General features: G+C 40.8%; 1 protein-coding gene across 1 annotated transcript in view; it reads right to left on the minus strand.

Moving 5' to 3' along the window:
* The window catches only part of AP1M2 (adaptor related protein complex 1 subunit mu 2), a 570,094-nt gene that overhangs the window by 120,437 nt on the left and 432,157 nt on the right, over nucleotides 1–17,500 (minus strand). The window contains exon 9 of the mRNA XM_044084760.1: nucleotides 7,488–7,646. Coding sequence (XP_043940695.1) covers nucleotides 7,488–7,646 — 159 coding nt within the window. The remainder of the gene's footprint in view (nucleotides 1–7,487; nucleotides 7,647–17,500) is intronic.

The following is a 17,500-nucleotide window of genomic DNA, read 5'->3' on the forward strand; positions in this document are numbered from 1 at the left end:
AGGCTTGAAAAGTGAATTGACTGAAAAGAATGTAATCAACTCACTCAGTTTTTCGTGTTCATGTTTATTTGCTAGCTATGCAGTGCAGAAGACCTTTAAGGAGCCTAGCCCAGTTTCCCAGAGCACTGTCTGGTTATTTCCTTTATAATCCACCAGCAGTGTCTGCATTTATAATATAATCCACCACCAGATTCTGTATTTACATTATAATCCACTACTGTATTCTCCATTTATCAAAATGAATGCATCGACAACAGCTAAAAGTCTGCACTGAACACAACCAACAACTGAAAGAGTAAAAATAAGTGCAGCTACCATGGTAATAGGTTCATAGGTTCATACTAGGCTATCTGCCCTGGGGCAATTATAAGCCTAGCCCGATTCTGTATGGCTTACACCACCCCTTGATTTGAGTATACTGTGCCCTTTTTAAGGTTTAGTTTACTGTGCCTCTGTCTAATAGTGACACGGGAGTAATCCCTGGGACAAACCTATGATCCCCCATCCACCTATCGAGATTCTTCTTGAAGAGATTCAGTGAGGTGCTCTGCCTCACATGAACTGGAATTCTATTCCAGAGCAAAGGGAGCCTCTGGGTTATGAACCTGTCCCTCCAGCAAGTTCTATTTATTTCTGTGCTGAGGTTCAAGTCCCTCGAGCGTGTGGCTCTAAGGGATTTGGATTTACTGAGGTGGAGCATGTCCATTAATTCTGGATTTGACATAGCTTTGTATGTCAGGCATAGATCGCTTCAAAGTAGGCGGTATGCAACTGAGTAGAGCTGGAGTTTTTTTAACCGAGCAGCATATGGCATCTGTTTGAGACCCTTGATCCTCTTGGTGAGATACTTTTGGGATCTTTCTAATTGCTGCAGGTGTCGGGTAAGGTACATCCTAAAAGGGGCATTGTATTCTATGATGGGCCTGATGAGGGATGAATAAAGGGGCACGATTACCTCTCTTGATCTAGATGTGAAACCCTTCGTGATGAGGTGGGCTATGTAGAAGGTCTTTCTAACCACTTTGGCAATGTGGTTTTCAAAGGAGAGATTGCTATCAACTTGGGTCCCCAGGTCCCTAATAACTTTCTCTGTACTTAATGGGTTTCTGCCTATGTGGTAATTTGTGGGCACATTGTTTTTGCCAAAGGGTATGACTATACATTTGGCATTTAGCTTTAAACCATGGCACTGGCACCAGTTATCTGTCTCTGTGAGACCTTTTTGAAGGATGTTTGTGTCAGCTGGAGAGTCGATTATGGCACCCAGTTTGCAGTCGTCTGCGAACTTGGTGAGCCATAGTCCTCCCACATTTGCCTGTACCTCGGAAAAGTATATACCGAACAAGAGTGGTCCCAGGACAGAACCCTGTGGGACGCCACTTGTGACCGGTTTTGAGTCTGACATGGCTCCAGCAACTCTCACTCTTTGGGTTCTGTCTTTGAGCCAGTTTGCGACCCATCTTGTGACATAGGGGTTTATATTTAAGCTGGATAGCTTATCTATGATGCCAGTGGGGTATTGTGTCAAATGCCTTTGCAAGGTCCAGATAGGCTGTGTGGTCTACCTTCCCTTCATCTATGGCTTTGGTGACTGTTTCAAAGAAGTCAACCAGGTTCAAAAGGCAGGATCTGTCCTTGACAAAGCCGAACTGGGTAGGATCTAGTGTCTGTAGGTCCCCAATGTCTTTGTTTATGAGCTCCATGATGATCCTCTCCATAGCCTTGCAGACTAAGCTAGTCAGGCTTATGGGGCGATAGTTTCCAGGGTTCATAGAGGCTCCACCTTTGTGGAGTGGGACCACTGTTGCTGTACGCCATTCTGTGGGCACATATCCTGTAGTGAGGCTGAGATTGTATAGCTGTTTTATTTGAGGGATTAGTTCCTCTTGGAGTTCATGTAGGACGCAACCTGGGACGCCATCTGGTCCCATGGAAGCAGTGTTTTTTGCTTTGGAGAGGGCAGCCTTCACCTGAGCTTCAGAGATGTTTGGGAGGCAGCCCACTGCCGGGATAGATACTTGCTCTTTTGGGGGGGGGAAGGGGTGGAGAAGTTTGCACTGAACCTGTCTGCCAGGATATTGGCGATGTCTGTGGGTTCATTGTATTTTTTGTCGTTTAGAATCAACTCAGAGCAAGTCTGGGAGTTGCATCCCAGGTTCCTAACATAACTGAAAAAAGCCTTATGATTGTCTTTGGTGTCCTGTGCAATTTTTCTCTTGAAGCTGGCCTTGGAGGATTTTATGAGGGATCGTAATTTTTTGCTAGTACTGATCAGAGATGCCTTCCCTATTAGGGATTTTGCTCTATCATGTAGTAGCTTCCTCCTTCTGTTGTACAGTTTATTTATGGCAAGGGTCCACCAGACTGGACGCCTGCCTTTGGATGATTGAGTCTTGGTTTTGTTTGGGATAGCATGATCCATGCATTCCTGGAGATGTCCGTAGAATGCGTTTATATAGGATTCTGCAGTTTGGGCCGTAGTTTCCACTGGCCCTGGGGCCTTGTAGGATTCCACTTCAGTTTTGAGAAGTGAGAAGTTCGCTTTTGAGAAGTTTTTCACTGTGGTTTTCTGGGCTGGGGGTGGGGTCGGGATGTGGACAACCAGTGAAATTAATTTATGGTCTGATCTTACCAATGAGGGATATACTTCTGGTGTGGAGCATAGAGTTCCCATGTTGGTAATGATCAGGTCTAGTATGTTGTCCCCTCTTGTGGGAGTGGTGACTAGTTGTTCCATAGCATTTGAGTTTATAGTTTCCAAGAACCTTTGGGCTAAGGTGCTGGGGCTTGAGAAGTGCTCCCAGTCAATGTTTGGGTAGTTGAAGTCGCCCAATATAATGGTGTTCGGAGAGATCTTCATGTTCTCCAATGTTTTCAGGAAAGCCGAGTGGGATTCTTGACTTTGAGAGGGTGGTCTGTAGGATGCTATAAACTGAAAAGCAGTCTTGCCCACTGTTAGTTGAACATGGATGGTCTCCGATACTTCGTGCAATGCCACTAACCTGGAGGTGTGGATATCCTTGATAAATATGGAAACTCCCCCTCCTTTTGAGGTTCGGTCCGGGTTTTGGGGCCGAAAAGCATGACATGAGGTATAGCCTGGTAGTGCTGGGGTGCTCTCTGGAGCCTTAAACCAGGTTTATGTCACTGCACAGATATCAATGTTCTCCATACTGAGGAGAGCTTCGAGTGTGTGCATCTTGAGGTTAAGAATTCTGGCATTAAGCAGCATTACCCTTAGTTTCTTGTTCCTTGTGCTGTCTATGGGGGTGGGTTTGACTTTTGAGCCTTGCCTAAAAAAGGCACTATGGGGGTGGCAAGAGCCTTTGCCAATATCTGAAAGCCCAGTGGTGACAGGTGCAAGACGTCCCTAGCGAAGCAACGTGGCTTGTCGAGCATGTCATCCCAGACTGACAGACACTGGATCCCCTTTGAATGACACCAAAATTTTAGCCAATTGTTAAAATCGATCATTTTGTCTTTGTACTGTGGCATCATTCTAGGTGAGGGTAAGATGCTGCTCAAGGTCAGGGTCATACCAGCCTGGGCTACATGATCAGAGAGCTCCTCTATGTCTCTTTTCATGTAGTCCAGGGAGGTATGTCTCAGGTCATTCACACCAGCATGTACAATGACTGAGTCATATTTGTATCTGCTTTGGAGTGACCTGAGTGCTTGCGTTATGTGGCGGATCCTAGCACCCGACAGGCAGTTCACCGTGACCTTCTCTTTATTCAGCCTGGTGAGCGGGACGTCAGTGTGTCTAACAATAGAGTCACCTATTACAAGAGTATCAGGTGTGTTATTCAGCCTTAAGGGCTGTGGCTGCTTGGCACACTGACTTTGTGGGCTATGTGTTGTGCGTGTTTTGTTTTGAGGTAGCGTTTGCTTGGATGTCTGCTTTGGAGGTCTCTGTTGCTTAGGTAGATTTTTATTTAGAGCCTCCGAGTATGTTTTTGTGTATTTATGTGTTTGGTTCGCTGATGTGGTGGGACTATGTGATACTGGAATTGTGTGAGGTTACCTTCTCCTCCTGACTGGTTACACCAGTTTTGAGATGAGAGAGCTCAGCCTCCAGTTTGGCTAAATAGTTGCATCTCTCACATATATTTGAACCTGTTTGGAGGAGGAGAAGGTTGTCCGTGTACATGAGACAGTTGTAACATTGCCTCAAAATTCCCAGATTCACCAGCTGGACTGGAGAGGAAACCACTGACTGACCTTTGGACATGCTAGAGTAATACAGGGAAACTGAATTTAAGATGGACCAATAGAGGACAGGGTAATCGTAGAGAGTATAAAAGTAAGTAGTGCTTATGGTTTAATAGTGCTAACTTGTAGGATTACTTAATTGGACCAGTGAAGGGCTTTAGAATGAGAATATGGTGTTTAAATTGAGAGATAGAGCAGTTCTAAGGGAAAAAGTGAAGAGCAGACTTTGTGGAGCCAGGAACAGTTTAAACCCAATTAGGCGGCGCTGCCCGCTGTTGCACTATGCACAAAAATGCGCAAAACCGCACAAAAGAGGGTTTTAAGAGAGGAATTGACCCAAAATGGCCAATAAAACTACAGTTTCAAGTCAGTAACCACTCCCACAGGGGCAGGCAGGCTGCTCAATGTTTTTCACTGCCACAGATCAACAGAGATACTTCCCTTTAGCCCAAGCAAAAAATGGCCTCCAAAAAACTTACAAACAGTTCAAGAACAGCAAGCCTGTAACTGAACTTTTTTAAATCTCAGAAAAGTGGGAAAAAAGCAAGATTTTTTGTTTTTTCAGAGATAGCAGAGGTTCACAAGTATCAACAAGTTATAACAGTGCAGTAAATGACCCCACACAAGAGTGCTAGGCCAAAGACAGATAAAATGCAAGTTTTGAGAAAAAACGATTTTAAAAATAAGTGCAAACAGGAAATTCAGTAAACAGCTCTAGGTTGTGCTCTAAATACAGTTACTAATGCAGAAATCAAGTTTAACAAGCCAGAAAATGCTCAAAATAGGCGGCTATGCAGAAAAACTTAGCAAATAAACAGAGGAAAAATACTTAAAATCTCAAAAATGGCTCCTTTCTTCTCTCAGCGTTTTCTCCTCTTGGTGGGTGCTTCACCAACAGCCAACAAGCCTGAAAAGATGCCAAAACCACGAGGCAACCAGGTTTTAAGAGAGGAAGATGAAGGAGTTTGGAATTGACCCAAAATGGCCAATAAAACTACAGTTTCAAGTCAGTAACCACTCCCACAGGGGCAGGCAGGATGCTCAATGTTTTTTCACTATCACTGATCAACAGAGAGACTTCCCTTTAGCCCAAGCAAAAAATGGCCTCCAAGAAACTTACAAACAGTTCAAGAACAGCAAGCCTGTAACTGAACTTTTTTAAATCTCAGAAAAGTGGGAAAAAAAGCAAGATTTTTTTTGTTTTTTTGTTTTTTCAGAGATAGCAGAGGTTCACAAGTATCAACAAGTTATAACAGTGCAGTAAATGACCCCACACAAGAGTACTGGGTCATATATAAGTATATGCCTATTACTGTGATAGCTGCACTGATTTGTACTGTTTCAATACTCTGCACTTATATTATAATCTGACATCAGAGTCTGTACGTCTTTTATAATCTACCACCGGTGTTTGCTTTTATATTGTAATCCACCACCAGAATCTAAATTTACATTATAATACACCACAGATTCTATATTTACATTATAATCCACCACCACAGCCTGCATTTATATTATAATCTAATACCAGAGTCTGCTTTTATATTATAACCCACCACCAGATTATGTGCTTTATCTGCTGCTAAATTCTATGTTTATATTATAATCCACCACCATAGTCTGCATTTATTTTATAATCTTTCACCAGATTCTCCATGTATATTATAATTTACCACCAGAGTACGTGTTTTATCCTGTCACCAGATTCTGTATTTGTATTATACATTATAATCTACTACTAGATGCTGTTTATACCTTAACCTGTCACCATATTACTTATTTATATTATAATCCACTACCACATTCTGTTTATACCATAATCTGCCACCATATTCTACATTTATATTATAATCCACCACCAGATTCTGCATTCAGTTATAATCTTCCACCAGATTCTGTGTTTATATTATAATCACTATCCCTGGGAAGGAGGTCTGTCTGCTCCCGAGTGCTTTTATCCCACTTCAGCTATTTGTCAAAATGAGTCTATATCTCACCGTACATCACTGGCAGCATGAGTGAAATCTAACACATATACCACCAAGATAGCTCTTAACAGAGTAACATTAGTATGCATGCCTTATTAGAGAATACTTCCATTTTTTTAAGATTTGAGAAAAAAATTCAATTTACTGGTATTGGTAAGCCATTTTGACAGTGCAAAAATAGCACCAGAGGATCTAACTATGGCTGTTTTCAACATTTAAATAATGCAGTCATCACACACGTCAAATTAACATTATGCCAGAAACAAGAAGAACATAATGTAAGCCCAACAGTACAACTATGCTTATGAATTTGTCTTTTGATGTGGAATACTGAAAACAAAGACATCTACAAACTCATTATGTGTCTAACAGAAATCCAGAAATACATTTCTGATGGCAGACTAACATGCCTTAGAACACATGAATGATTACCAGTGAAATGGGCTTCTGCATTTTACTAGGCATCTGCCATTCAGGGGCCATGCCTGATCCCCACCAGTAACCACTAGTCCCTCCTGATCTAGTTTTAAAACATCTCCTCAATTCCCCTACCTGACAAAGTAATGCAGCATTTCCATTTACAGGTCAGTCTGTCTGTCCTAGGGTGACAGACTCTGTCACATGTCATTTTTTTGCATTTGGTAGTTGATTTTGGCATAACCAGAGTGCCCTGGCAGTTAAACATCAATGATAATATAGTGACCAACCGACCACTTTGCCTATACATGTATCTGCTCAGTACCCACCTGGAAATTTTGGTTTCTGCCAGTCAGTATACTTGAGTATATTTTGGCATATCTTGGACACATCCACAGAGCCCCCTCAAAAGGAAAAAAAAATCACCAAGTAGTCAGCAGCCTATTCTCTCCTAAGCTCTCATACTGGCAGTCCAAGTCCATTCATAAATGGAACTGACCATCACTGCAGATGGAAGTGCAATGTTTGTGTCACTTTGAAGCTCTGCCTTCTTGAATATACAGAGCCTCACCAATCAGGAAAGTATGAATACCTGTTCCCATTTCCTATTTTACTCTGCGGGCAGTCCTTCCCTCACTCCATCCAGAATCATCTCAACATTAGTTCACCATTCCACTGTCCATTTAGGCATGGAATCCATGGCGGTGTAAAGGCTGCCAGACAGACAGGTTTTAGTCCTTTTCATTTCAATTTTATAGTAAAAATATAATTATACTCTGCAATAAATGCTACTGCGTTGCACGTACAGAAGAGAAAGAAACCAGCATTCACATAGGCAACAAAAAATAAATAAATCAGAAGACAACTTACAGGAAAAGATTTAATAGACCATACAACAACATTCTTCTCTGGATGGTATTTTGCACTGCCAATGCCAGTTTTGAACTTTGGGGAGTCTGCATCACTGGGCACTGGTATAAATATTTCCACATTGTTGGCAACAGACTGCTTCTTAAACTGACTCTTTGCCTGTGAATAACAAGAAAGATGAAAACAACTGTCAATGACATACAATGATAATCTTCATGGTATATATCTAATTAACTCTCAAAATCAACCTGACTTACCGCAATTAATTTTTTTTTACTCTCTCATAACTTATGTTTTTTTATGGTGTACCTTTTTCCAGTTTATGTCACAGTAATATGTTTTGGGTTAGTTCTATTTTAATGTAAGTAGAATGTAGCTGGCAAAGGGCCATATCCAGTTACTTCTACTTCCTTAGTAAAGGACTTCTAAAGCAAACTCAACACACACACAGCTGGGTAGCCTTTAAAAAAACTTTATTAAACTTCTATTAAAAAACAGCAGCTCCTCGGCTACACCTTCTAAGGTAAAAGGATAAAACAAGTGTATGCCAGCCTGTTGCACAGGGGGCTTCTGCCCTACTTAATAGCCCCTTCTAAAGCAAGTATTCTTGTACATCCAATATAGATCAAGAATAACTGCCCTCTCCCCCAGTTTGCATGAAAAATAAAGATAGAAAAGCTTTAGAATGAATTTGGGGAAACAGAATTCAGTTCAATGTCATCTTTCAAATGTTGCACATGGGCATTGCACATATGATGGGCTAATGTAACAGTTCAGATGTGCATCCTTCCAAAACTGATCTGAGGATAGGTCCATTGTAAGTTTATCAAATAATCGTGGCATGCAAGCACACCACCAAAACTGTGTTTAGTAATTAGGTCACAGTAAAAATACAGGTAGTAATGGAGGCTGATGTTGATAACTGATACACAATGAAAACATTTTATTGTTTTTCTCTTTTAATTTGGTTCCCCACCTGCAGTTTGCCATCTGGCGTACCTTGGTATCCCTTGACTTACCTTAGTAGCCACTGCAGAGAGGAGATTTAAGCATCCTAGAAAGGTACCAAGAAGTTCCCCCAATCTTATCTCTCTCATCTCCCCAGTGCAGGAAAAATAATGACATCAGTGGGGTTCATGCCACTATGTGTACACACATGCAACCCCTGTTGCAGATGCTCGTCATGCATTCCCCCCATACTGCTACTCTGCCTGGTCTAAAACCCATGTCTACCACTGGAGTCTATAGGCAGGTAAACGAATCTCAATATCCTTTCCCCAACAGAAGAAATGCTGACAGACTGCTGCTCTGTCCTTCTTCCTTTGACAGCCCTCTGGCTCCTGTTGCACTAGCAGCACCAGTGTTGCAAATAAGGCAACAACCTTTGCACCAGTGCAAAGACTGCTACTAAAACTCTTGAAAGGAATGTTAATAACATTTTTCAGTCCTTGTGTTGCACACCCAAACCTGTGGCTGTAAGCAACAAACGTGTTGAGGAAGGTCACTGGTATACATTTACAATTATGCAAAAGCATAAGTTCGTGTACTATGAAAGAGGAAGCTTCAGTTAAGCCCCAGAAAAGATTTCAAACCTTGCCTAAGCATAAAAAATGATCCTAAGCCTCCCCGTGAGGCAGATATTTCATCAAACAGATGAACATACACACTGCTGGTACTTGGCACAGATGGTTAAGGCTGTGAGAGCTGTAGTTCTTGTGGTACAGGGTTTGATTCCCTCACCCTCATTTGTCTACAGTGTGACCTCAAAAAATCCGGTTATTTATTTGCATTTGTTTACCAGGAAATTGAATTGTGCCTTTTCAGCAGAGGCCTGGGGGACAAAAGCTCCATTATACAGACATCACGGACATCATTTGCATTGTTTCATCATTTACAATTAGTTTCATTCATAAGCAACAGTTCTATTATACAGACATCCTTGACATCAGTTACATCATTTACAAGAACTTTTGATTAAAAATGACAGTTACTTGGGTTGTACAAGAATATTTTTTTAAATACAGGGAGGTATATGCAGTGCAATATTATCAGTATGCAGAAACTGACATGGTTTATGTAAGAATATTTGTTATTATAAAGACCTATTCAAAATCTAGGACATCGGAAGGTAAGATGAAGAGTTAGAGCAGCCCAAAGACAGGAAGGACGGGAGGAGCCCAAAGACAGGAAGGAGGGGAGGAGCCCAAAGACAGGAAGGAGGGGAGGAGCCCAAAGACAGGAAGAAGGGGAGTAAATGCAAGTAGAGATAAAAGAGATGAGAGGGTAGAGAAAGGTAAAGTTGTGATAATAGTACATTAAGCCCTGAAAGGGACTGTGGGCCTACATGGCTAACAAACGAGTATTATTATTATTTTTAATTATTACTGATGAATTTTAGTCAAAAATATACAGTCGATGAGCTATTATTCTGCATTTAGCATGAACTCATCACAAGAATATACCTGAAAGTCATCAAACTCTTAAATACATAAAATGTTGACACTTGCTTGAGCCTCTAATGAAACAGGCTGGGCCTCTCCAAGAAGGCTGGCCTCACCATTAGATAAACACTGTGTAAAGTGACTCATCAATATACTACAACAGTGCAATGAAGAGAGGGGTTCACTGTCTGGTACGTTTTAAAACCTGCATGTTAGCTGGGTGTAACCATACACTTTCAAACATCAATAGATGTTGGCCCTCATATACTTCTAAAATTAAGAGGAGGTACAGAAATGGCTGCCACAGTCATTTCTTTTTTTTTTTTTTTTTTGGATGACTTGCACATATTTGGGTTTGGCTATTCCTGGAATAACCGGCTACGGTTATCTGCTGGCCCTTTTCCTTTTTCACCAGCTGAGATCTGAGGATGAGGCTGCTGTGCTGATGGGACCATTAGCAGGCTTTTTTTTTACGTTGTACCTCATTCCTCTATCATCAATGTTCAGAAGTACAGAAGGTATATCTAGCTGATAGTAATACAGGCTATACGGTGCAGTAAATGTTCAAAGTTTTGTCTCAGTGGGAGGTAATGAAGGAGTTTAAGGAAACTGAGGCACCAATTAACAGTTGTACTGGGTAACCTGGCCCTAGGTAGCATCCGCACTGGGTACTCGGTTACCAGTTAACAGCTAACTCTGGATACACTGTCATCTGGTAGCAGCTGTATTGGGTACTCTGGCCCCAGTTAACAGCTGTACTGGGTACCCTGGTCCCAGTTAGCTGTACTGGGTACTCTGTTACCAGTTAGCATCTGTACTGGGTACACTGTTACCAGTTAGCATCTGTACTGGGTACTCTGTTACCAGTTAGCATCTGTACTGGGTACTCTGTTACCAGTTAGCACATGTACTGGGTACTCTGTTACCAGTTAGCACATGTACTGGGTACTCTGCTACCAGTTTACAGCTGTACTGGGTACTCTGTTACCAGTTAACATCTGCACTGGGTATTCTGTTACCAGTTAACAGCTGTACTGGGTACCCAGTTACCAGTTAACAGCTGTACTGAGTACACTGTCATCTGGTAGCAGCTGTACTGGGTACACTGGCCCCAGTTAGCATCTGTACTGGGTACTCTGTTACCAGTTAGCATCTGTACTGGGTACTCTGTTACCAGTTAACAGCTGTGCTGGGTACTCTGTTACCAGTTAGCAGCTGTGCTGGGTACTCTGTTACCAGTTAGCAGCTGTGCTGGGTACTCTGTTACCAGTTAGCAGCTGTGCTGGGTACTCTGTTACCAGTTAGCAGCTGTGCTGGGTACTCTGTTGCCATTTAATAGCTGTACTGGGTACTCTGTTACCAGTTAGCTGTACTGGGTTCTCTGTTACCAGTTAGCATCTGTACTGGGTACTCTGTTACCATTTAACAACAATACTGGGTACTCTGTTACCACTTAACAGTTGTACTAGGTACTCTGTTACCAGTTAACAGTCATGCTGGGTACTCTTTTACCAGTTAACAGCTGTACTGGGTACTCTGTTACCAGTTAGCACATGTACTGGGTACTCTGCTACCAGTTAACAGCTGTACTGGGTACTCTGTTACCAGTTAACATCTGCACTGGGTATTCTGTTACCAGTTAACAGCTGTACTGGGTACCCAGTTACCAGTTAACAGCTGTACTGAGTACACTGTCATCTGGTAGCAGCTGTACTGGGTACACTGGCCCCAGTTAGCATCTGTACTGGGTAGTCTACCAGTTAGCATCTGTACTGGGTACTCTGTTACCAGTTAACAGCTGTGCTGGGTACTCTGTTACCAGTTAGCAGCTGTGCTTGGTACTCTGTTACCAGTTAGCAGCTGTGCTGGGTACTCTGTTACCAGTTAGCAGCTGTGCTGGGTACTCTGTTACCAGTTAGCAGCTGTGCTGGGTACTCTGTTACCAGTTAGCAGCTGTGCTGGGTACTCTGTTACCAGTTAGCAGCTGTGCTGGGTACTCTGTTACCATTTAACAGCTGTACTAGGTACTCTGTTACCAGTTAACAGTCATGCTGGGTACTCTTTTACCAGTTAACAGCTGTACTGGGTACACTGTCATCTGGCAGCAGCTGTACTGGGTACCCTGGTCCCAGTTAGCATGTGTACTGTGTACCCTGTCCCCATTTAACAGCTGTACTAAATATAATGGTATCTGGCAGAAGCTGTAAAACTTCCACGGCGGTGCAGCGGTAGCATTGTTGCCTCACAGCTAGAGGTTCTCCCATTCGATTCTCGGCTTGGGTTGGGAGTGTCTTCTGTGTGGAGTCTGCATTTACTCCCCGCGGTCGAGTGGGCGTTTGAAAGACATGCGTTGAATGGGCGTGCCCTCGTTGAAGGTTGGGTGTCGGGCTGGCAACTCAAGACCATAAAAAACAACTGCCAATCATTAGCAGACCGGAGTTCTGCTGTGGCGACCCCTAACCGGGAAAAGCTGAAAGACAAACATCTGGTAGAAGCTGTATTGGTACACTACACCAGTCAGTTGTTGTAGGGAGTACTTTAGCCCAGTTTCACAGCTGTCTAGGATACAGTAGCAATCTATATTGTCCAGATTTGATTTTAGGCCTCTGTGCATTTCATAAATCTCTAGCAACTCTCACTGTACAGAGTGGGAGTGCTACCATAAATCTGCAGACATCCTAATGTTAAAAGTATGCAAGCTCACCCCACAATGAACAGGGGCACATGCAAACATACATACATTATGAAAATAAAGCAAATTTACTCTAAGTGAAATAAAGCACTTTAATAGCAATAACCCAGGGCATTAGGAGCAACTGTGCACATTTCAACCCAATCCACCATGTAAAGCTGCAGGAGGTAAATCACTTTGTAGTGAGCAGAATACCCTGTGATGCCCCAGGAAGCTGCCTACTTTACATGGGATGCTTCCTGAGCAAACAGTTTTAAGCAACAGAAACACACTTCATTTTTTTAAATCTATTTACTTACTATAAAGCAAAGCCCAGATTTACTTCCACCACACTTAGTTTTTCATGCTGAAAGTGAGGTGAACCTCTGAAGTAATGAAAGCATACATACAAATTTACTGAGATAGTTTTACATCTGTTGGTCTCAACCAAGTATCACAAGTCCTTCTCATTAATTATGCTTTTATTTGCTCTTGTCCTATGTGTAATCTTCTAATTGCTGCTGAAGAAAATGCAAGATGAGATTTATAAGCCACATTCTGACCAATGTCAATGTTCTCCAGTTTTGTTACACTAAAGCCACTCACTGCCTGATGATTCAGGTGACAAGTGTTCCTAGAGATCTACCACTTACAATCACTGCAAGGCATTGTGCAGAATTAATGACCATGTTTAATTTTTTTTCATTTGACAGATATGCTATACAGTGCATGCACCTTAGAAAAATACAAAATCCATTCCACTCATACAGGAGATTTCTAGAACCTAGCATTCCTGCTTATTAGGCCTTGCCTTCAAGCAGCTCAGCATTCTCCCAACTATGCATGTCCACTGTCTGCTTTCCCTGTGCACTAACATTCACTTTTAACTGCTACTACAACTACAGCTGTGCCTCCCACCCCCCCCTAACTATATATACTAACTCCAGGATCACACTACAGTGGGGAAAAGGGCATATACGTTTTATTTGCCCAACAGTACTTACATTCAGTGAAATGTGACTCAGTGAAATGAGCTTTCAGTGATTTCAGCTTTCAGAGATTTGGTGTGAGTGTTTTGAAATTCAGTGAAATGAGTTTTAAGTGGATCAAAGTATATATATATATATATATATATATATATATATATATATATATATATATATATATGTGTATATATAGAGTACTTACATATTATCACAACCAGATTTTTGCTGTTGTGAAATGCGCATACCATCACAGATAGGCGTGCATGAAACAAATGAAACTGTTTTTGTAAATGTTTTCTCTCACTCTCACTTAGCTGGTGCACGAACTGCAGGGAACCTGGGTACTGTAGCTGTGCACAGACAAGAAGTAATAATACCAACAACTGAGGTGCGAGCGAGTGCTGGCATATTAAACTGTTAAAAGCGTATTTGAAGCTGACACAGTGCCGAGAGGTTTACAAGTGGAATATTGTTTATCATTGTGAGTGCTGACCGAAGGCTTCCTTGTTCCAATTTTAGCATATTGATGTGGTTTGGATCTAACTAGTGGATTATGGCAGCAGGGTTTGATTTACGTATATTTTTGGATAATTTGGCCTCAGATAAGAATGATGTCACGATGTTTGCAGGAGAGGAAGACACGACAGTGAAACCACGGGATGTTTCCAAGGAGGACATAGAGAAGAGTTTTAAACATTTAACAGACTGTTCCAAGAAATGTAGAAGTTATATTTTTCATATTGAACTGTTAAAGGCGTATTTGAAAGCTGATATAGCGCTGAGAGGTTTGCGAGTATATGTTGAGCCAGGTGTGGGTAATGAAGATGAGACTTTTATAAAGAAATGGCATGATGTTCAAATGGTAACCTCTAAATTGTTTTTAGAACTTTTGGTGGAATATTACGGTAAACATCTAGCGCCATTAACTGATGAGGTAAATATATGTTATGAGGAAATACAGAATTTTTCAAATGATGTGAATTTTGTGGCGAGAAATAATAAGTATGTGCGGGAAATGGAAGCCTTTGAGAAAGAATTACGGGCACGTAAAATCAAAAAATATACTAGAGGCATTAATTTAAAATGAACTCTTTGTACACATGGAAACAGAAGAAAAGATCAGTTCGGTTTTCAGAGTTAAAGAAGGAGAAGAAGGGGGTCGTTAAAACGAAGAGGGTGCACTCACTTTTATGAAAGCCAAGTGTGAATTTTTTTGATGGGGATTCGAGTACATCTGAATTCTCATCAAACATGACAGATACTGATGCTGAAATTTTGGACAGTTGTGAAAGTCTATCACCAGTTCAGAAACGAAGTAAAGGCCCTTTAGACGTGCAGGAAGAAAACAGAAACGTTGATACCATAGAATAGAATTTCAGGCAGAAACTGGAAGTACAACATTGCCAACAATATTAGATCCATGTGATGAAAATAATTTGGTGATGAATTTAACATCTCATACCCTAACGAAATACGAAAATGATGTGCTAAATAAAGGTTTAAATTATGTACCTGCTTTTTATGAGTCCCATGTTTCTGTGGTAACTGAAGTGAAAAGTTTTTGTCGTTTATTAAACTTAAAATGTTACTATAGTAATAGATCTGAAAATGTAGTTGAACTTATGTTTAAGTTCAAAAAATCGACTTTCCAGCCTCCATACCACCCTTGTGTTAAAATATTTGAGGAATATATTTTACGTGACTTACATTTAGGTCAAAATAAGACTTTTCGAAATTTTGACACCAACTTGAGTATTGAACAGAGGGCTGTTTTATCTGATTTATGTAATGACAGTTTGGTGGTGGTTAAAGCAGATAAAGGAGGGGGAATAGTACTGTGGGAGTCTATTAATTACGACAGAAGTTATGAGACAGCTTATTGATTCTACATCATATACTAAGTTGCCGTTTGATCCTGGACAAGATTTTAAATAAATAGTTGATATATTTTTGAACAATGCAGTTAAGAAAGGGATGATTACTAAGGAAGTGGGTGAACAACTAAAGGTGGATGACCCAGAATCATCTTATTTTTATATTTTGCCGAAAATCCATAAGACAATATTTAATCCCCCAGGTAGACCTATTGTTTCCAGCATAGGGTCACTGACTGTACCTCTATCTATATTTTTGTAAACACGGTTAAGACCTTTGTTGCCCTTGATTAGGGCTACGATTAAAGATAGTAATGAGTTTTTAAAATTCACGGATGATATTCAGGTTCCAATACATGCATATTTATGCACATTAGATGTTCAGTTATTATGCCGCGGTGGTAGCGTTGTTACCTCACAGCAAGAGGTTCTCCCGTTTGATTCTTGGCTTGGCTTGGGAGTACCTTCTGCATGGAGTCTGCATGTCCTTCCCGCGGTTGGGTAGCATTCGAAAGACATGCGTGCGTAAATGGGCATGCCTTCGTTGAAGGTTGGGCGTCGAGTTGGCACCTCGGCGTTTCGTAAAAATGTACTGCCAATCACTAGCGGACCGGAGTTCCGTTGCGGCGACCCCTTACGGGAAAAAGCCGAAAGAAAGATGTTCAGTCATTATATACAAGTATCCCAGATGTTGGTGGGTTGGCTGCTATGAAACATTGGTCAGAAATTTCTGGATTGTATAGTAAGACACAAACAGAATTTTTATTTCAAATATTAGGGTTGATTTTGGAACATACTGCCTTTTTCTACAAGACTGTTTTTTACAGATAAAAAGGTACTGCAATGGGTACTAATTTTGCACCGATATACGCAGATCTATTCATGGGGTATGTAGAAAACAGATGGATATATCATGATTCTAACAAATATAAGCAATTCATTAATATGTGGCATAGATACCTTGATGATTGTTGGTGCATACGGGATGATACAGTTGAAACGTGATAAGAATTTGTTGGATATTTGACTACAGGTAGTTTTGGTATCAAATTCACTGGTAAAATTGTGTCATTCAATATTGCTTTTCTTGATGTGAATGTCTCAAAACTAATAGATGGTACCATGGCAACGAGCTTGTTTTATAAGCCTTTTACGAAAAATGCAATACTTGAAGCCAACAGTTGCCATCCTATACATGTCAAGAATAATATACCCAAGGCACAACTTTTGAGATTAAGGCAAATTTGTAGTACTAACCAGTGTTTTGAAAATCAGGCAGATAAGCTGGAATCCAGATTTTTAAAAAGGGGATATATGAAGGATTTGACATCTAAAGCACATGAATTTAGTACTAAACAGGAGAGGGCCAATTTGCTAAATTCAAGTGGAACAGATAGGGTAGGAAGTACCACAGCACAAAAGTTAAGATTTACAACCAGTTTTGCAACTGACACATTTAAGATTAAAAAGATCACTGAAAGATATTGGCTTATTTTGAAGCAGGACCCATTTTATGAACAGATATTGGACGAACAATGTCAATATGGTTATAGAAGAGGTAAGAATTTGGGAGAATACCTGAATAAATATAAAAAGAGTTATTTTATGGGTCAAATAGATAGAAGAGAAACTTAGAAGGGTAGCACTTTTTGTGGGAATTGTGTATATTGCAAAGTGGTATCTAGGACAAAATCATTTACATCTGCGAATACTATGAGAATATTCGATATTAGGGTTTTCATCACATGTAATATGGACTGGGTAATATATATGGCAGTATGTAAATGTGGGGAATTCTATGTAGGACAAACGTCGAGGCCATTAAAACACAGAATGGCAACACATATTAGTGACATCAATTGTAAAAGAACATGTAGTGCATTATACAAACATTATTTAGAACATACTGGAGCACACTTTATTTTTGTCGGTATAGATAGCGTTTTTGGTGATAGACTAACATCTGCTAAAATACATAAAATGTTGGATTATAAAGAAAGAACCTGGATATTGAAATTGGGGGCACTTTACAGACCAGGAC

Source organism: Protopterus annectens, chromosome 9.part0 (assembly GCF_019279795.1).
Source record: "Protopterus annectens isolate FY-2018-M chromosome 9.part0, PAN1.0, whole genome shotgun sequence".
NCBI classification, from domain to species: domain Eukaryota; kingdom Metazoa; phylum Chordata; order Ceratodontiformes; family Protopteridae; genus Protopterus; species Protopterus annectens.